At 38.6% G+C, this 20,706-nt stretch overlaps 3 protein-coding genes across 4 annotated transcripts in view; 1 reads left to right on the forward strand and 2 right to left on the reverse strand.

Moving 5' to 3' along the window:
- Nucleotides 1–1,092: 1,092 nt before the first annotated feature.
- On the reverse strand, nt 1,093–1,899 carry LOC308374112 (protein FAM181A-like; the record flags this gene model as incomplete). Its single annotated transcript, XM_080849818.1, has 1 exon — nt 1,093–1,899. The coding sequence occupies one exon, from the start codon at nt 1,897–1,899 to the stop codon at nt 1,093–1,095; it is 807 nt and encodes a 268-aa protein (XP_080705944.1).
- Nucleotides 1,900–7,343: 5,444 nt separating this feature from the next.
- pold3 (polymerase (DNA-directed), delta 3, accessory subunit) lies at nt 7,344–15,187 on the forward strand. Of its 2 annotated transcripts, XM_080849733.1 has the most exons (12): nt 7,345–7,459; nt 7,985–8,040; nt 8,149–8,251; nt 9,797–9,836; nt 10,073–10,205; nt 12,074–12,323; nt 12,426–12,495; nt 13,181–13,346; nt 13,807–13,934; nt 14,021–14,124; nt 14,216–14,294; nt 14,475–15,187. In XM_080849733.1, exons 1-12 carry the CDS (start codon nt 7,403–7,405, stop codon nt 14,660–14,662), a joined length of 1,374 nt encoding a protein of 457 aa, XP_080705859.1. In that variant the 5' UTR covers nt 7,345–7,402; the 3' UTR covers nt 14,663–15,187. The 2 variants fall into 2 exon arrangements, with proteins under 2 accessions (XP_080705860.1, XP_080705859.1); XM_080849734.1 differs by lacking the exon at nt 7,985–8,040 and having other exon boundaries at nt 7,344–7,459.
- A 4,497-nt stretch (nt 15,188–19,684) lies between these two features.
- LOC308374373 (latent-transforming growth factor beta-binding protein 2-like) overlaps nt 19,685–20,706 on the reverse strand; it is a gene marked incomplete at its 5' end in the record, with an annotated part of 107,605 nt that continues 106,583 nt past the window's right edge. The window contains one exon of the mRNA XM_080850150.1: nt 19,685–20,023. Within this exon, the coding sequence (XP_080706276.1) occupies nt 19,848–20,023 (176 nt within the window). The 3' untranslated portion in view covers nt 19,685–19,847. The remainder of the gene's footprint in view (nt 20,024–20,706) is intronic.

Raw genomic sequence — 20,706 nt, forward strand, 5'->3', positions numbered from 1 at the left:
CTCCAGACATCTAGCTGCAGGAACTAAGATGCAAAAGGTTGAATAAGTAGGGAGGTCATTTGGATAGTTCATGCATCAAATAGGAAACAGAATTTTTTTTTTTCTTAAATCACAGTACCATACTATTTTTTATTGTAGTACAAAATCAGGTGATCAGTTTGATTTTCTTTGCATCTGACAAACACCTCCTTCACGGTTTCAAATCACTAACCCTAGGTTATGTAGAGGATCCACCATTAGGCTGAGTTCCCTCCATACAGGACCCGTCCCTCACAGTGGCTGTCATTCCTTTGCCACACACACCCCGGGACCAGAAATGTTTTGATAAGGCAGATGATCTGTAGCTGCTGTACGGGCTTTATATTTTGTAACTTTTTAGTAAGTATTACTGTTTTAGGAATTATGGGCTTACAGCTTTCAGTAAAACAGTGATTCAGCTGAATAAGGCGCTGCTTTGCATGGTTTTGTTTTCACTTCTCATGCTCAGAAGGTGTTTATGTTTTACAGAAACACAACATCCCTTTAAACTGTTTAAACAATGTTAAACAAAGTAAGAATAAATTCAACTTTATCACCCCAGTCATCCTTACAACCCTCTATCATATTGCTGCCTTTTTGAAAATCATTAGCTGTCCCAAGAAGTCACATTGCCTTTACCTGGATTAATTTTCCTTCCGCCTGTATCAGTCAATATAGTAGCCTATTGAGGAGGAGCAATGCACAAGTAGAGCCTTATTATAGAGCTGTTAATAACTGTTATCATACATCCGTAAAGCTTAGCACCTAGTAGGGCTGCCACATGAGAGCTACTGAATAAACCATCACTAACCATGTGGATAGCCTACCATGTTGTAAGAACTAATAGCAGTTAATCACTAACCGTGTGGATAGCCTACCATGTTGTAAGAACTAATAGCAGTTGATCACTAACCATGTGGATAGCCTACCATGTTGTAAGAACTAATAGCAGTTGGCTAATATTTCAGATCTGGTAATGAAAAACAGAACCCTAGCACTCCATCCCCTAATAAATCCTAGGATCCTAGAGGAAAACAAGAGTCATTCTAAGTAGCATGTAGCCTATCCTTTCTCTTAAATAAATCCAAACATACTGAACATTGACGAAGAGAGTGCTGGTTTGGTTGGAATTGGCTTCACAACGACATGGGTTGCATGGTATTCAAGTCTATTTGGTGAGTTATGTCTGTCAGCATCCACAGCCACTGCAGCAGGGGCCCCAACACTGAAGAAAGCAGAGCGTGGAGCAATTAAGTGCCTTTGCAAGATCTGTCCGTGGTATTGAAGAGAATAGCAACCACACAAATCTACATTCCTGCATGTCAAGTCCATCTTGAGCGGTGGGCTCTCCACAGAATTACTAAAAGTGTGTAAAGAGTTGATGTTGTCGTTAAACCTATATATATTTTCACCGTCTGGCACCAGGGGTGTCGTGCCTCTTGGGACATCAGTGACCAGAGAAGCAGTCAAACTTTCTTGTGAAGATGTGGGTTCTTTCCAGAAAGAAGCTGGAAGTTGGCGCTTCCGCATAGGCACTTGGTTCTGATCTCCATTTTTGTGAATTGTGGAGCTCTGGTGCTGGTCCGAGGCCACCGATTCTTTCTTCCCTCTGAGATTCAACTGATGGATGCCTTCAAGGGAATACACAACGGGGTTGTCTTCTGATATATTTGTAATCCCCAGTTCTGCTGTTCTGTATGAACGACAACGAGGTAACCTGGAGTATCTCTTTGAAAAACGTTTCAGCTGTTTTTGCAAGTACTTCCTATGGTCCACTGAGCGCCTGCAGGGAGCCGATTTGTCAAGCGCCGCTTTGATGTCGCTTGATGCCAAATTAACAAAGTTCAGAAGTGTTCTGACCTCGCTGTCTGCATTTGCCATCGTAAAGCCGTACACTCCAGTAGCTTCAATCCATCTTCAGCTCAGGCTGTTCTGAGCCATTCAAACAGCCATTCAGGTCTTACTGCACATTTAGCCTATACTGATCAAAAGGTGTCAGGTTAGACTGTGAGTCATAGGCTACAAAGTGAAGTTTCCATATGCAAGGTCCTACAACACAAAGCAAATAGCATGCATTCACTTGTAGACACAAAAATAAGGTTCCACCGATTTCTCATCTTCGGAGATGACCCCATCTATTGAAGCTGGAGTTGTCTGGCCGGTTACTCTCTCACAGAAACAGTTTAAGCACTTGAACAAGCTGAATGACTTGCTCCATGTAGTTGTGCTGCTTTCTTTGGACCAATCAGCGACCTCACTTTCTTCACTATTCACCTCAATGAGCAACCAAGCTCCCAGAAATCCAATTCTTTGTCACAGCAAATTGTTGTCATGGAGATGTCTAAGATGAACGGCTAATTGATGCAGAATTCCTTTGGAGAGACTAAGTGCTATTCTGTGCCCAGCAGACCCCAAGCAGGGCCTTGTGCAGTCCCTTATTTTACCTGAGGACTTTTTGGTGTGGTAATAGTAGTAGACTTCATTCACTTGAAATGTTTTATTTATACAGAATACATTTGTATTTATTTATTTTAGCTCTTTGCTATAATATATATCTGCATTATTTGTTTGGAGCTTCTTGATTGGTGGCACAGCAATTTGATAGATTATTTGATAGACATAAAATTACAGATTAACTGTTAAACCTAATTTGGGCACAGCAACTAGCCCCATTGCACCATATGCTGGTAAAACATCAAAGGCTTCTGACAACCATGCATTCACCACAGGCTATGTATTATAACTTATCGTTTCCCCCACATTTGGAACATCCAACATACTTAAAAGGCACAGTCTGTGATTCTGGCAAAAGGTCCGAGCCACTATGTATGTTTCCAATTTACAGAGGCAAGACTGTATTTGAACACATTTCATTTTTTAGTGCACGCACAGAACGTAACGGATCGGACCGTGGAGCATGGAGCGTGAGCAGGGCTACATTAAGACTCCCTGGTGCCCAGGGCTCACACACCTCCTGTGTCCATGATTTAGCACCAACACAAAGAGCATTGATATAAATGATTTAATGTTAGTCACCTTTAAATCCCTTTTCCTACTTTTCTAAGATGCAGAGTATTGAATCAATTTACTTTAAATCCATCTGGCGCATGAGCTAAGCCTTGATAGTGAAATAGATCAATCTGTTTTAAGTCATAGCAGTCGTCAGTGCCAGCTGTGAAAAAGGTTTCTTACCGGTAGCATTTGATACAGACAGGGTCACACAAATTCCGAAAGCAATTTCAGTGTTGGGAAAGTCACTTTGGAGCTGTCTGTCTGTTAATGTCATCGTTACATTTCTAGGAGAGAGGTCACTTGTCATGTTGTTACAGAACGCAACAAACTGAACAAGTTTATCCTCCAGTTCATCATGCAGCATACTTGTAGAGTTAACATGACTGAAATCAGTGAGGTCTGTGCTTCAAGTCCGTGAGCCAAACCCACCCTCTACACATACATAAAAGCAAGCAAATGATTACCTTACAGGAAGTTGTCAGTAATGAAAGTGCAAAATCTACAAAATATTGAGACAATGTTGATTCATATAACTGTGATGAAGGCATAGAGATCCACAAAATGTGAACACGGCAGTCTCTCACTCGCACTGTGCAGCAGTCTATTGGATCTCAAATTATAATTCTATGGCAATGAGGATGCAAATCTGTGAGATTCTGTGAGATCCATGAGACTCAGTGTTCTGTACGTGAGACATGAGAAATGTTAAAAATCAGTGAGTTTCATAGATTAAAACGTGAGACTTGACTGGTGTGCCTTTTGTACAAGATGGACTGCAGACCATGTTACCCAATACGTTAACACAGCCTTGACTATAAGGAGAAAATTGCTGAATTTGACAGAAAGTGTATTGGATTAGAATTACGAACTGCGCCTTTATCTGTGGAAATATATATATTTTATTTCAGTATAGCTATCCTTCCTCTTATGCCAATCCCAGTTTGAGTTTTGTTGTAATAAATAAGGAAATTTGACTTAATTGTCACCCCAAGATGAAAGTTCCCAACACATTCATGGTAAAATATGAATTCAAAATTGAAACAATTAATTTGCCAGCCTAAAGACGTTTATTTTGTAAAAGTTTTCAGAGCACTTTTAACTCTCTGGGGACTTTAAATGGATTCATAGTTCCGTATGTGGTAGGGAAGTAAACTCCAGAGACTAGGGGCAATGTGAGGAAAGGCTCTTCTGTGTGTAGAGTTGAGCTCTGACAGTACACATTTCATACTAAACACATGTTGTAAAGGGCAGTCAGATGAGTTGAATCTGATCATAACTGAATGATCATTCTGACTTTTTATTCCAAATATCTGGGTGATTCCAAATTCTTCAGAACCTCCTTAGCTGAAAGAAACAGGACTCAACTCATTTCTTCACATGGTTTATAAGGGTCAGAGTCCAGCTTATAACCTAGGTGTCTGACTGTTCTATATAGAGATATACATGTAAAGAACAAGTTAAAAGGAAAAGAGTAGGGGATTGTGTCTTTCACTTGGGTCAAGACGTAGAACTTCTATTTTATCTGTGTTCAGCTGTAGAAATTGTTAACTATAAAGCAACTTTGATACAATGTTGTTCATTTGTCAATGACACTACATAAGTAAGTTGAATGAAATGCGGTGGTTGTGTTTTTATGGGGGTTACGTTTAAGTTACGGGTATATATGGATACATGTTTATATTAAGAAAGATCCAACTAAGGGTCTGTCTTTATGTGATTCTGTCCCGATCAGAGGGTGTCCTCTTGTCTTAAGAATTATGTCAGAAGAGGTAGGGGGTAGGGAGACTACTGAGATGCTCATATATCCATGGAAAAGGGGCTTGAGCGCTCAAGAATCTTGTCTTTTCTGTTTGCCCCCTCAATTGAGCAACACAAAGACTGAATTACTCATTCAAACCTCACAAGACAAAAGAGCGGGAGCTGGATAGCACTCCTGCATTTGTAGTTTAACATTTAGAGACTTAAATCGAGTCGTCATGAAGGAGAAAGAGTTGGACAAAGCCCATAGAATTGCCATCAGCAAACATTTTCCTGTGTCACATTAGTGGGGTCTCCATGGCTCCTCCTGGACCTGGGACAATAGCACAAGTTTGCACACTCGAATACTGTCACCCTGCCAACGGTGACAAGGGCCAGAAGCAGGGCAATCCAAACAAAAAGCATGGGCTCTGCAGGGAAGGTAGCAATTGAAAGGGGAAAAAGGACTAGTGAAATGCTAATTGAGCTCCATCTGCTTATTGAGAGGAAAAGAGTGGAAGGCTGCCTATCGGTCCATTGAGACACTTGTTGAAAGCACGCAGGGAGATGGTAACTGACACTACATGCCAGAGCCCTGCAACACCAGAGCCTGAGCCGCTCAAGTCATAGGCAGCTGGTTAAGGGGAAGTAGCGCAGCTGAATAGGCAGAATACATTTTTATTCAATGAAAATATGAAATTGGTGAAGATACATACATTTAGGGTGTGATTTGCACCCCTGTGATTAATGCTATTTCACCAGTGGACTTATAAAATACCTAAAATAAAAATATTTGTTTAAATGTGGTAAAGTGCTGCAATGTGAGAAGAGTCTATACAAACAACAGTAAGATGAATTTGATGTACACGATACACACATGCATAAAAATGGTATATACAGTACATGCACATATAAAATAAGGGAAAGAGCACTCAGGTACTGTAGAACAGCTAAGTGGGTATACAGTGTGCTCGTAAGGTTACTATTACAAGGGTAAGTAGAGCAATGAAAAAGAAAAAACAATGTTAATGGTGGCAATTATTTACATTAGGGGTAAATAGGCTAGCACCAAGTATTTAGATCATGAGCGGGGTAGAATTCATGCATGACAGTGTGGTGGGGATAGGTAGGTGTAGACAGAGGGTTTCTGCAAGTAGGTCAGGTGGAGAGACTTCAGCAGCATCCCATAGCGGAGACAGTCTAGACTAGGCGGGGATGGAAAGAGACCAAGTGAATGGGCCTAATATTGGGCCTGTAAATGTCTTAATGGTTATAGTGATGAGGAACAATGTTTTCACAGCCATTGGCATTTGCAGGTAAAAGTTATGCTATAAGAGAGAGAAATGTTAGAAAAATGCAACAAGAGCTACTGTTGTAACCATGAAGTCCCAGCAACTGCCAGGCTGGCCCAAACGATTAGACAAACAAGTTGGCACTAACAAATAACATGGACAAGTCAAATGGTAAAAGATGTGTTTTAACACATTAGTGTGAAGAACGGGGCAGAGTCTCTGTTTGGCTGCACCGCGTGTTTAAAGTTTATCATTGGAATGTCTAACATCTGCTGAAAGTATCTACTTGAATTCAGTGGATACTTGGATTCAATATCACTGGTCTACTGTATATACCCTTAATAATCTACTGTATAGCCTACCCATCATAATCTACTGTATATAGCCCATGAATCCTTTATTAATATCACTGCTCTACTGTATATACCCTTAATAATCTACTGTATAGCCTACCCATCATAATCTACTGTATATAGCCCATGCATCCTTTATTAATATCACTGCTCTACTGTATATAGCCCACCCTGCATAATTTACTGTTTAGACCACCCTGCATAATTTACTGTATATAGACCACCCTGCATAATTGATTAATATCACTGGTCTACTGTAGCCCACCCTGCATAATCTATGGTATATAGCCCACCCTGCATAATCTACTGTATAAAACCCACCCTACATCATTTGCACAGAAATATCAGTAAATATAAGTAAACTCTGCCTTTTTAATTCTGCCTTCAGAATTACAATGTTGATCTAGCATTTGCATCTTTTACAGCAATTTTAAATATCCTTTCGGCTGTGATCCAGAGGAAAAGACAGCAGTTGGTGTGAGACCAGAGGTCCATCACCCTTTCAAAGGAGAAGAATTACTCCATTCTACTATTTGAAGACCAAAAAGAACAAGGAGCAGCCACAGCCACCTGACCTCAACCCCATAAACATCTACCCAGCATAAAACATACTTAAAAAATGAAATTCATGTAGTTTTTTTCAAGCATTTAACTTTTCACTCTGATTGTTAAGCTATTATTTTCATTCATAATGATTGATATCAAAATGTAAAATAGAAGCACTACGCCGATGGTTTTAAACTTTCGGACCCCACTATAGGCTTCTTCCATATTAGTCTAAGACAGAACCAAAGACTTTAAAGAAATCCTGCTTAGCTTTTCAAGCGCAGTAGGTGGCAGTATAGTCTCTTCGGTGACTTAGACCTTTCCACTTAATGCAGCGAAGAAGAACACCTGACCGGAAGTTTACAAATTAACAAATGTTTTGCTATGATTTTCCCGCGCACATGAAGTGGCCCGAGACAGTTTCAGTCAACCACGCCAGGAAGAATGGACGAACTATATTTAGACAACATTGATGAATACATACATGATCAAAATCAAATTGTAAGTTCATGCATTTTCAATCTACATAACATGTTCGAGCATTTAAAGGAAATGCCATGACCTGGATTTAGCTAGGTGGTGGTTGTAAATGCAATCAGTCACAGTCCTGCATTAATCTCATAGCTATCGCTATGGCAGCGATGACAGACAAGTTTGGCAGATATCCTTTTTGTTTTGTGCTGTTGTTGTTGTTGTTAGCTGTCCTGTTATTAAGCAAGTGGTTCTAAATGGTCTTAACGTGTAACGTAAGCTACGAATAGGTAGTTTAGACATACAACAGCTTTATTTAAATTCGTAATTGCGCTATTGTAATGTATGAGTAAATGTATACTTGCCTGCTTGCTTTTAGACAAGCACTTGTTACCTAGAAATGTGTGATGGAAATTGATATTTACTGACAACTAAGTTAATACTGTAGCCACACAAGTGTCTGCATAGTCAAAAAAAAAGCTGCATATTTGATGCGAGTGTTTACTCAGAGCTGACCAGTAATTCATCCTCATTTGCATATTGGCTTGTGAGCAGGTGACTTACAAATGGCTGAGTCTATCGCTTGGTGTCCATGTCAACCTTGCCAAACAGTAAGTATGTTTAGCTGATTTTAAATTGACTACTATTTGTAGTTTTTTTAAGAAATATAGCAGGTTAGGAAATATAACAGGTTGTCATTAATGTATTATATGTTACAGGATGCTCTACCATTACTTAGACCGGTGTCGAAAGGATGGGTCAAAAACTCAGCTTCATGCCACCTACCTTGTCTCTGGAAAGTGTGTTCAGAACGGTAGCTCGGTAAGTTTGCACTTCATACTTTCATACAAACTTACATAATACTTAAATACATACTTGGTCAGATGGGTAACCAGAGTCTAAACTTGACCTCCTCTTCACCTTGACTTGACCTTGAACTCTCCGACTATTCCTTGAGTTTTGAGGCTGCCTTTACCTCCTGTATTAGGCACCTTGGGATTACACTTTCTTCACATTACAGAAGAACAAAGTCTCCACCACATGGCCCTTAGACCCTGATAAAGTAATTCAAGGCCAACTAGGCACATTTAAACTCCTTTTACAGACCTTACATGAAAGAACTTACATTCAACACCAATATTCCTTTCCCATATAGCAAATATAACATTCTCATAAACATGAATATTTCTTTGAGGAGAAGTATCCAATCAGGGAGATGAAAAATTGGTTCTGAATTGGATGAGTTTTGCAATTTTTATTATATTGCAGTCAGCTTACACATGTTGCTCGACCTGTGGTTGCGTCACTTTTCAAGTCCGTTCTATACTCAACTATTTTACAATCATTATTTCAGACAACCTTGAAGTACATCATGTAGTGGAGCAAGCGGTTGGGAATCAACAACTTCCATGCAGGCTTACAAACTAGGCCTATATCTCCTGGCAATACCTATATTGCTTATCTTTTTTGTACATTGCTGTACACTGCCCTAGTTACCATTCACCTGTGTTAGATTGATAATGTTAGGCAGACATGTTAGGTTCTATTCTGTGTACATATTCTGCAAAATAACTTCCGAGATAGAACAGACTCATCTGTCATCAGATTTTGGTGACGGTAGTAGTCTATTTTTAACAAATTTAATTTTGGTGATGGTGGTACTGTAGTCTATATTTTTACACCTTTGAAACAACACTCGATTGAACCGTGAGTGACTTCGGCCATGTGAATGCCAGGCATTCAGTTCCTGAGTTATCAGAATGAAGAGAATACTGGCTTCACTGCTTCAGGCGAGAGTGTGGTGCTACCTTAGAGCTGGCATAGAATATACACTCTTTGGTTTCTGTACACATTATCTAATATTGTCAAAAGAGAGCATCTCTATCAATAAGGTGTCGTTGGTGGGGACTTGTTCTGAATGTGTTTATTAACAAAAAAAATTCTCCCATGAGCTAGCTAACACCCTGACGTCTTGAGATTTGTTAGTTAGCATCAACTTGTTGCCGTTCACATACTGTTATCTTGCTAAGTTCCTCTTCGTAAAATATAACCAACCCTCCAACAACTGGAAAGAATAGAAAATCACCTCAACACTGGCCTTTGTGTGAGCTTTATAGCTTTCGACAGTCACACATGGTAGGCTATTGCTTTAATAGATAAAAATGAGATGAACGGCCACCCATTACATTTGGCTCAGCAGTTGACTTTCTCAACACTAGTTACTGCAATTTGATTTGACAACAAATTGTTGGGGTGTCTTTAGTCAACAGCAGAAGTAGGAATGTTTCAATTTGATTTAAATCGATCGACATGTGAGACTCTCTTTTTGAAATGTTCACAATACTGTCTTTTTGGTCCTTTTTCTAGTGTCACAAGGTGTCTGTTGTGCGCGAAGACAAACTTGAAGGTAAGTGCATTGTTTTTACAATTTTAACATTTCCTTTTCAGTCGCAGAAATCTCCCTGCACAGCTCCTGAACTTTCCCTGACAAACCACATATTTGCATTTGTGGTGCTGTTTGCAGTCAAATATCTTAAATAAGTCACACTCATTGTATGGTAAATAAGATTTCATAAAAACCTGTTAACATTGGTGGGTATGACGGTGATTTTCTTCTTAAATTCAATGTTTGTACACTTACAGATATGAAGACGAGGATGGATCCGACAATCAGCATACATGTATACAGCATTCAGAAAGCAGAGATAAAAGACAGCAGCACTCTTTATAGCACAGACTACGATGCCGTGAGAGATAATCTAAAACACTGCAACAAGTAGGTACAAATTCTATAATTCAAAGCATTCACTGTTCCGTGGGAGTTAGGATGTATCTTTTGTTGCGATTTGGTTGTACAGTAGTCGAGGCTCATTCCAAAAAATAAGGAATTTAAGTCCATTGGGATTGGCACAATCCAATTGTGTAGTGCAATTTTGAATAATTGATGTATTGCGTCTTTTGTTAAGTAGCCTCCCATATTTTCAAAAGAAGCCCAATTCAAAAGCAAGTTGAGGAGGGTACTGGTAAAGGGTTGAACTACTTGGTTGGACTGACATCCATATATTTTACTCTGCAAATGGTCAAGTTCAGTGTTTCACTGTGATAAAACTAGATATGAAAGTGGTTAACCAGCTGCTTAGGTAACATGTACCAGTTGATGGCAACCAAATGTTTTGTTAAAGCATCAATCATTCCCATTTTTTATGCAGTAGACCATCGCAATCATTGTGCGATACATTGCACTTTGTAATATTGGAACCAAAATGATGCTGCTAGTGCCACCCGTATCGCTATAGGTGTTTACCATGTTATTAGTCTGTCTGTATGTCTGTTGTTAGTAAAACCAGCTGAAGAAGTAAATAAATCAAAAACATCTAAATCTAAAAGAAAATAAGAATCATGAGTCATGTAATGAGAATTGTGATACTGGCCAGTGATGAGGCTTTTGAGCCGGTGCTGATTACCAAGAGCTGTTCTCTTGGATCTCGGTGCTGTAGTGGGCCCAGCTTCACAGAGAAGCACCAGCAGAGACCTAGAGCTGTTCTCTTGGATCTCGGTGCTGTAGTGGGCCCAGCTTCACAGAGAAGCACCAGCAGAGACCTAGAGCTGTTCTCTTGGATCTCGGTGCTGTAGTGGGCCCAGCTTCACAGAGAAGCACCAGCAGAGACCTAGAGCTGTTCTCTTGGATCTCGGTGCTGTAGTGGGCCCAGCCTGTCCAAAGCCGAGCCTGTCCCACTTCAAGTCTTGAGAAGCACTTTTCAAAGGGAATTGGCTGACCGGTCAGGGATCTCTCATCCAATTTAGCCGTGTTATGCAAGAAGTATTAGGAGGTCTAATTGGATTGAAGCACCTTGTAAGAACACAAGTTGGGGAAACACATTTTTATTGACCACGTCTTTCAATGAGTCGCTTATGTCACACTAAACTTTTCTTATTTCCCTTATTGTATTCATGTAGTCAGTTTGGATGAATGTTTGGGGTGTTTCACTGACTATTTATGAATCATAATGGTGGGACAAGACTCTCGCTGACGTGCGCCAAATGTCGAGTTTGTTGTGATTTATAAATGGAAACTGGAGTGGGACGTGCGTGTGCACTGTGTTATAAATCAGAATATTTGTGTGTGAAGCACTTTCTGTGTTTCTTCCGTACACCAGTAAATCCCCCGCACAGTTTTATAAATAAGGCCTCTGGGGCGTTCGAATGCCATATCAAACAGTAAATCAAAAATTGGAGAGGGACAACAACTTATTGGAAAATATTATTGTAATAATATAATAATATGGAAAATAATTACCAAATGCTCTAAAGTGCATGCCAAATCTATTCACATCTAGGAGACCGGTTTATCACTTTGTTAATTACTTGCAAAGACACCCCTTGAAGTTTGTGTTGCCATGGAATGATCCTATACCAATTATTTTATTTATCCTGCTAATGTTTACTTTTAAATAGTTTTGTCCCTGCCTGTGTCATCCACCATGGCTGTGGCACATCTTGCAAATGAGAGTTCTCATTGATCACAGTCTAGACCCTTGACTGAAGTTAAAATAAATGACCTCTGAGAGAAAATAACCTTTGTTATCTTTTAATATGTGACAAGAAACAACTAACATGACTTTTTTTGTGTGTGTGTTTGTGTAGGTACAGTGCAATCCATTGTGCGGCAGCTGTTCCTATGTCTCCTGCAGAATTGGAGTTGATTCAAGAAATACAACAGACCTCATCCCCAGAAAAAGTCAGCAAATCTGGATTAACTGGTCATGCTTCAGTTGCCAAAGCTAATGTTAAAAAAAGTCAAGGGATTATGGGAATGTTTGCAAACAAAAACACTGCGAAGAATCAAGGGTCCAACATAGAAGTGAAACTGGAGAAGAAAGAAGACGCACCTTCGGTAGTTGTTTTTACTGAATTCGTTACCTATATCTACCGCTTATTTTTGTATGAAGTAGGAATGTGTATGGCAAGGCAATCATATGTATGTTTGCTGATACAGGTTGAATCCTTGGAATGTAAACCTGCTGGCATGGCTACAGCTGCGAGCAACTTTTTTGGAAAACCAACAAGTAAGTGTAGAATTCCTTTGATTCTTTTTGTAAATACACTTTGCAACTTTAAAGTAATTTCTTTCAAGGCGATTCTGGTGAAATGTTCCAGCAACAGATGATTGGTTGCAAACCACTGGTTCTGTATTAAAGTCAGATTTGTTTGGGTGTAGGTGGTTAAGTAACAACAGTAAGAAGACCATGTGGAGTGTTTATTTATATATACGTTCATACATTTGTTTATTTACGTATTGTAAAGCATGAGTCACAGTTTGGAATTCAGCAAAGCTCTAAAATTAGCTTACCATAAATTACCAGGGTGGAGATTTGGGTTTTTAAGAAATTGGACTATGACTGCTGTGTACATGCAGTACATATTCAGAAGTGTCTTTGCTCAGGGTAGTCAAGAACTTTTTAATGGTAGAAAATTCCTTCTTGGAATATTAACTGAAAACATTATTATTTTCACCTACACACAGAATGAACTTGTTTTATAACATTCTCATTTCATTGTACAAGATGGTGCAAGGACATATACTTAGTTGGCTAGTTTTGGAAACTCTTTGCTGTCGCTTTAAGAAATTGTATAATAATAGTGCTTGTATTATTTTGTTCTGTGTTGCTGTGACTGGACATGGCATAATGTTGATTTAACTAAAATGTGTTACTCATTTCAATGTTATTGTACCAAATGTTCGTTAAATAGAAAAACAAGACAAATGCATCAAGAAAGAGGCTGAGCCGTCAGCACAGTCATCTACGGTGGAGAAAAAACATCCAAAGGATGCAGAACTGCCATCCAAATCAGATGACGTCAAGGAGAAAGCACTTAAGGATTCTAAAGCTACGAGGGAAAACAAACACAATAGGAGGTGAGTCTGGTTCTTATTACAGCAGAAGTGATGAATGTGTGCACTTCACTTCAGAAACTGAGTCTAAATGACCACTAGGTACTTTGATGAAAATAAACATTGCTTTGTTTACATTGCACCAATTCATACTGTAGTTCTCTCAGGGTACTGTATTCCTTTACATTGTTCAGTATTGGTAGGTCTGCTGTATTATCCCCCATCAAACTCAGGCTAGGTATGTCAGGGGGCAGTGTCAGGAAGTCAGCAAACCACTGGTTCTGTATTAAAGTCAGATTTGTTGACTGGTTGACCATCCCACTGAGAACTCATTCAGTCGAGGGTGAAGTGGGTCCCTTTTCCATTGTATAGGAAATTGTGTATCCTCCTGTTGGTTACCAGGTGTTTGTTCTCAATCAGCAAAGTTTTATTTGTAACCGAATGATGTGCTTTGCTTTGTATGACTATTTGACCTAACCTATAGTAAGTCAAAGAGGCCTGAGCTCAGTGACAGTGAGGATGAGAAGACTGAAAGTGGCAGCAATAAGAAGAAAAGACGGAGGATCAAGAAGCCCCGCTCAGACAGCAGTGATGATGATGATGATGATGAAGGTATGACAAATCTACCCTGTAAACCAGGATGTTGCCAATAATATGGTGCAGAATTGTTTGTCACAAAGAAACTGCTTGTTTACCAGCCATTCCAGATTCACCAGTCAAACCTACTCCGGTGACAACAGGAAGACAAACTACTGGTAGCCCTGAAAGCCAAGTGAAGAAAGAATCCACGCCAACTCTGGATGTAAGAACTTAAATATGTTTAAACAAGTCTTTCATATGTCTTTGGACATTTCACAAAAGTATAACTATTTTCAACACAATGTTTTATTCAGGTCATTCCAGAAGGAAAGAAAAGGAAGAGGAGACGAGTTTTAAAGTCCAAAACATCTGTTGATGAGGAGGGTTGCATTGGTAGGATTTTTTTCAATTCAATTTTATTTATATAGCGCCAAAACAATGAAATAGAGTCTAGATTACACCTTTTGAAATGGAATTGTGATAACTGGTGATGCATGCTTTTGTGATGTGATGTGATGTAATTTTAACAATCGTGTATGTGAGAGAAAATCTTATTTATTAAATGTGTTTCAGTGACTGAGAAAGTCTACGAGAGTGAATCATACTCTGAGAATGATGAAGTGGAGACCAGCCAACCGAAAAAGTCTGTGCTGCCAGTCTTTGGGAAGAAAGAGGAAGGAAAGAAAAGTGCGAAGAAAACTCAAGCTTCCAATAAACCATCTAAACAAGTCTCCATCATGGGATTCTTCCAGAAGAAATGAGCTCCACAGTTATCTGTCAAACTTTAAGATGTTTTTTTTTTTCTGTAATCAGCTCCTGGTTGATAATCTTGTATCCCTCAATATAAAATGTTTCTGGTGAAGTTGCTTCAGTTTTGTGGAGACATTAAACTTGCTGTTTTTGTATTGGCCAGTAGGTGTGCTGTAAGGGTTTACATGGATATGTCGCTTGTGAAAAAAAAAAAAAAAAAAATAGTTTTCATTTTGAGGCAGTTGAAATTCCCCTCTCATGATTGACTTGCATGTTCTGTATAGGTGGTCCTTATTTTAGGATTACATGCATGTTGTCAAATGTGGGGATATGCTTTCAAATAACATTTCTGATGGTACATATAACCCAAAATGTCTGAAGGAAGTCATTGAAAATGGCCATGTATTTAAATATCCGAAATCTAGCAGAGAAGTCAATACCTTTTTAGGCTCCAGGATATGCCTCCTCATTATGAATTTGATGATGGATTATGATTTATGATCTGGTCTGCCTTTTAAAACAATCTCATATTTGACATCAGACTCTGCTGCCACATTATTAACATTAATGATTTGTGTATTAAAATGAATTGTACTGTTCTGAAAAGTCAGTCCCTGGGAATGTTCATCATTGTCAAATGAAACCTCTTGTAATTCTATATATAAATATCTAGATGTTCATGGTCTAACAAGGTTGATCGTTTGCAAAACTGCCCCAGTCTGGACCTAAACTTGTGGTACAGTAATACAATTTGATAGAGGTACCTTGCATGCATACTTCTTATAGTTAATGGGTCTCTTCTTGGATTTTCCCTTTAAAAATGCCCATCATGAAATACATCTTATAGAGTGTCTTTGGTGCTTCTATCTGCCACATCACTTTGTTTTGGTTATTTGGTATTTCCCCTACAATAAATAAAATAATACTATGGCAACACCATAGATTCACACAGGTCTCCAGAAGAAACCACTATAAACAGAATAAGCTTACTAACAATCACCAGACCTAGATCTAACTTCTAGGCAGACTTGGTGTGTCAAGTATTAGGTGAGTGCAAAGTGATTGGTTAAGTGCCAAGCTAGCGGGCTGTACATCCTAATGTGGTATGAGCAGACCCAAATTCAGTTTGTGAATAGATTAGTGTATGAGTCAAGGGCCCCATAATAGGGTCATCACTACCACTTGATAGAAACTTGGATCTGGTAGGTTTTCTCATTTTCTAGCCTCTTAAATTGAACTCTTGTTGGGGCAGTCTTTGGTTAAATAAAATAATTCTGGTGGAAGATATATCAATATTTAGTAGAAATCCCAAATATTAGAGCCATGAGGGAATTTACAATTATAGAGCAAGTTTAGGGGTTTCATTAAGTATACATATACGGCCTACCAGGCTCTGGTCAGTTTGTGTCAGCCCCTAAAAAACAAAACGATGTTGAGTCGATGAGCCAAAAACCCATCATGTGGCTGTGCAAACGTTGGGCCACATGGATAAAACAAGACTACGCCAATGCATGGGCTTCCTTCAGATTGTTGTCTGCCTGTCCTGGTGGTGTCCTCAATGAATTCACACTGGCCCATGATCTTCAGATGCAGCATTGGTAAACTTACACTGGACCTTCATCAGATTTCTACGAGTTTGCCATATTCATTTAACCAAATTTACAGAAACGGATCAATGGTCAAGATGTGAAAAAGATGCTTGGGATCCAGAATGGGTAAACGGAGCATGGGTCTATGCAGGATCTGTTTAGGGTTTCTGTTGTGGAACAGACCTACAGGGGTTTGTTAATCTCAACTAACTTAAAAACTGTAACTGAAAAATAAAATATCAAAATGATGATGGAGACAGTAATAGTAGCCCAGATATCTCTCAAGCATATAAATGTTTGAATGCCAAATGCAGCCTTCAGCTTCCGCAAGCTTGGCCAAACCTTTTGGTAGGGGTGGACAAATGGAGTGATATAATGGCCTCAACTGCTTAGGCTGAACAGTATGAAATAATTTAGCTTGCTAGCCAACAGCTGGCCAGATTTACATACACTTACTTGAAACTCAGTTTCAAGAGGAGACAGATGTAATGTGAAATACCACATCATGACATCTGTGTAGCAGAGGTGTAGTCAGACATGGAGGCATGTGACTGGAAACTGTATCACGAGAAAGGCTCTACTTGCATGTCAACATATTCAAGTTACTTAGATTTAAATCAAGAGACTGTACATGGATGGAGTGTTTTATTTTCTTGGCTAGAGTCAGAAATGGAAGAATAAGCATGACAAACATAGACCAGTTTATAATCAGTTTTAACCATTACAATGGACATTGAAATGTGTACTGTAGGTAAAATCATGTATACACTGAACACTGGCTGTGCAGGGAGCAGTGATGGCCTGAGTCTGTCAATGTAGCTGACAGGCTTCAGTAAATACAATGTATCTGGAAAAAAAACGTGTCCAATAATATCACTTCAACTTGATACTTTGGAGCGTTGTCGTAATTGTGTTTTCCATGACCATGAACATAAAACCCGTAAAAGTTTTACGAACTTTTCCCAACATATCGAAATACTGATATTCAGGTTTTTAAGCTGATGAAAATTCAGCTAAGCCCTCTTTAATTGAGAAGTGAGGTTGAAACTGAATACACATAATTTATAATTCTAAAATGAATACTCGATTCTCATTATATTTTCTGTGTTTTACATCACTTTAAATTTGACTCATGGGCACTTTTTGCTCAGATAATTTGAAGGCATCACAAACCGTCTTAAAAGGTGCTGCCATTGGTTACAATTACATTTCTGCTCCACAGGGCAGGATACAAACAATTTCTATTGTACAGTGTAAACCACTTTTTTCAGATATAAAAGATATAAAAATCATTTGTACACATAATAATCTACAAAGGTAAGAGGATTTTTTTCTGATGTCTTTCCTCTTTCTATGTCAAACAAACAAAACATGACAGAGTTTTCTACAATTATAATTGAATAATATTAAACAATTAATACACTGACCTATATCTGTACAAACAAACAAACAAACAAACAAACAAAAAAGCCTCAACCAAGGTTCAGAGCTGCATGGTAAGGAATGTGTTACAGAGTAATTGAAAAAAAAAAAACTCATGGACAACAAAGGCCTAGGCTATTCAAAAGCCAAAGGTAACGTATTTGTGCCTGAAGGTGAGTGTCCTTATTGTTTTACACAAAAAACACTTACTCTCTGAAGCCTCCTTGAGATAAATAAAATACAAATAAAACACAGACAGAACAACTTCTACTAAAGCACTGCTCCACTGTCCAGTAAGTATGCTGACAAACAACATCCTAGGAATCCTATGGTTTGTAAGTTCTCATGGAACAGATTTCCTTTGAAGGTCATTCCATCCCAGCTTCATCTAATGCGTTCTGCTTGATCATCTACGATTTAAACTTTAATACGGAATTTAATATTTTTAAATGAACATATAGTGTATGTGCAAAATATTAGATCAATATGACAACTGGTTTTGAAATAGTTTTTAAAGAGCTCATTAGTGTGCTTTTATCACAGACATCTATGAACATGCAGCCATGAAATAACAATTACTCTGAACAAGTGAAGACCAAAGCTTTTAAATGTCATAGTAGTATTGTCATCATATCTATACTGAACTGTCACATCAACATTACCTGTTTTAGTAGATCCCAGAAATAGAATTATAGGTGCCTGGAGATTGAGATGTAAAAACGTGATATATCTAAGCTTATTTTGACTGTGAAGATATACTATGAACCGTATAAGTTTGAATGAAAATGATTTCTTCCCTATGATTCCTTGAAAGTTCCTGAATCTAACACACCCATTACCAATTTCTGTCTGCCAAATTGTCCAGCTATTTAAAAAAAAATCGAAAGTGAAAATACAACAAACTTGTTCACCCATTTATCATGATATAGGGTATAAGTATATTATATGGTTAGGAGCATACAGAACTAATTTCAAAAGCAACCCATGTGTAGACATTCTCACATCATATTTTATGAAATTTCGTCCATGGGGTGCTACAACTGTTATGTATTATAGATATTATAACTCACATACAGTATCTATATTAATGTATCATGAACACAGAATGGACAGCTAGTGGACCATGAGAAGCAATTAGCTGAATTTGACAAAAAGTGTCTTGAATTAGAATTGCATACTGCAACTCAAGCCTTCAAAATGTAAAACCTATGTCTTTATCTTGTGTACCTTGCTACAATAGAAGTGCACTTTGTTCTCATATTATAGTGCACTTTGTTGTCGTATTAAAGTGCACTTAATGTCTTCTACAGTAACTACAACTAAACACTAAAAGTGAAACTGATCTAATATCTTGCACATGGAATATGGTCATAGATCTTCATTATAACTTCATAATAATAACGGTAATTTTTTCATATTTGTTCATATTTAATGAATTGAGACAGAATGACCCTTCAACAGTCCTTGTGTCTTATCTGATATGGTCTCTATTGTAGTTAGCATTGTAGTTGCATATCCAATGTATGTGCACAAACCAGAGAGTGGATCGTTGCATGGGTGTGTGCATGTGTGTACAGTTGCTCTGATTTCTTTGAGTAACAATTGTCCAGGTACTACATTTATCAAGCCAATCATCAAGCCTGTGATGTCATTCACTTGTGTGATGTCATTCACATTCCAACGGAAACTCCCACTAGATGTTAATCCACTCCTAGCAAACGCAATATAGGGAAAACGGTTTAACGAATATAGTGCAATGGTTGTAGGTTAATGCAGTTTCATGCTTTATTTTTTTCTTTTGTATTGATATAGCGGATATAGCCAGTCGGCTAGATAAAAATGCTATCTCAACATCTTTACAAAAGTAAAAATAAAGGATTACACAGCACTAGCTATACCGCCTTTGTTATTTTCACTATGCATTTGTTAGGAGAGAAGTGTGAATCTGTGCTCACGTATTTGAATGACATCACAGATTCAAGGTTTACAACGATTGGCGAGAAACTTCTTGTTCTTGGTACAACAAAATAAATGTAGTACCAGGGACAACTGTTACCAGATGAAATCAGTGAGTGTATAGAATGCGTCACGGATTGATGGCTAAGTCCTAACTGCAGCGTCCTTGGAGAAACTGACATGGGTATTTATAGACAGGTGTGAGAAAGGACAGAGTTATGGAGGGCTGTTACTTCTCTTCCCCACCAGGTGGTGACGTCTGGGACTCTTGAATACACTCATGAGGTTTGGCGGAAATAACAAATCCTGGCAGGCAGTCGCACTTGTAGGAGCCCTCTGTGTTACCGCAGACTCCATTCTTACACAGTGCCACGTTGTCATTGATATCCTCACACTCATTTATGTCTATGTGTTAAAAAGGGAAAGCACAGTAAAGTTAGTTGTTGATGATGGCATATCATGCAATTTTCAGACAACGGTTAATATGGGATTTGAATATGAATCCCAGTGAACTCTTTTGTTCCTTTGGAGACTGTCAAGAATGAGCCCACAGGACAAGGAACATGTTCCCTTTCTAAGCAGCCCAAGGACCCCATGGCACAAATCTTTCTTATGGAAACATTTGCTCAAAACATGAGGAAACCAACATTTATGAATCTTCAAGGGTAGAGGTTGTAGCAGAAAACATTAAAAGGTGCTGCATCTAAGAATTTTTGTTTAAACATTCAAAAATAAACTAATTTGCAACAGAATGTGAATACTTTTTTGACATAATGTCTAAAATGCCTATGAACTGGGTTGCCCAGATATCCACTAAAGTTGGCATGCTAACCAGCTAGCCATATAAATGTTTTCATGCTAGATGTAGCCTTCAGCCTCTGTCACCTTGGCTTAACTTTTTATTTACTTCAGCAAAGAGAGAGTAGGTAGGGGTGCACACACATAGTAATAATATAAAGTCCACAATCTGCTTGTATGAATCTCTATGAAATAATTTAGCTTGCTAGCCGACAGCTAGGCATGCTTGCATACAGCCCATCAAAACAAAGAGGCTGAGGAGAGAATTGCCTAATTCCTAGGTGGCAGGG

Source organism: Sprattus sprattus (genome assembly GCF_963457725.1).
Source record: "Sprattus sprattus genome assembly, chromosome: 13".
Taxonomy (NCBI): domain Eukaryota; kingdom Metazoa; phylum Chordata; class Actinopteri; order Clupeiformes; family Clupeidae; genus Sprattus; species Sprattus sprattus.

Excerpts from the sequence above, each read along its gene's own strand:
- pold3 (XM_080849733.1), top strand. The coding sequence starts at position 7,403 with ATGGACGAACTATATTTAGACAACATTGATGAATACATACATGATCAA. Across the intron at positions 12,496-13,180 it reads CTTTTTTGGAAAACCAACAA|AAAAACAAGACAAATGCATC; the intron begins GTAAGTGTAGAA and ends TTCGTTAAATAG. Across the intron at positions 13,347-13,806 it reads GAAAACAAACACAATAGGAG|TAAGTCAAAGAGGCCTGAGC; the intron begins GTGAGTCTGGTT and ends CCTAACCTATAG.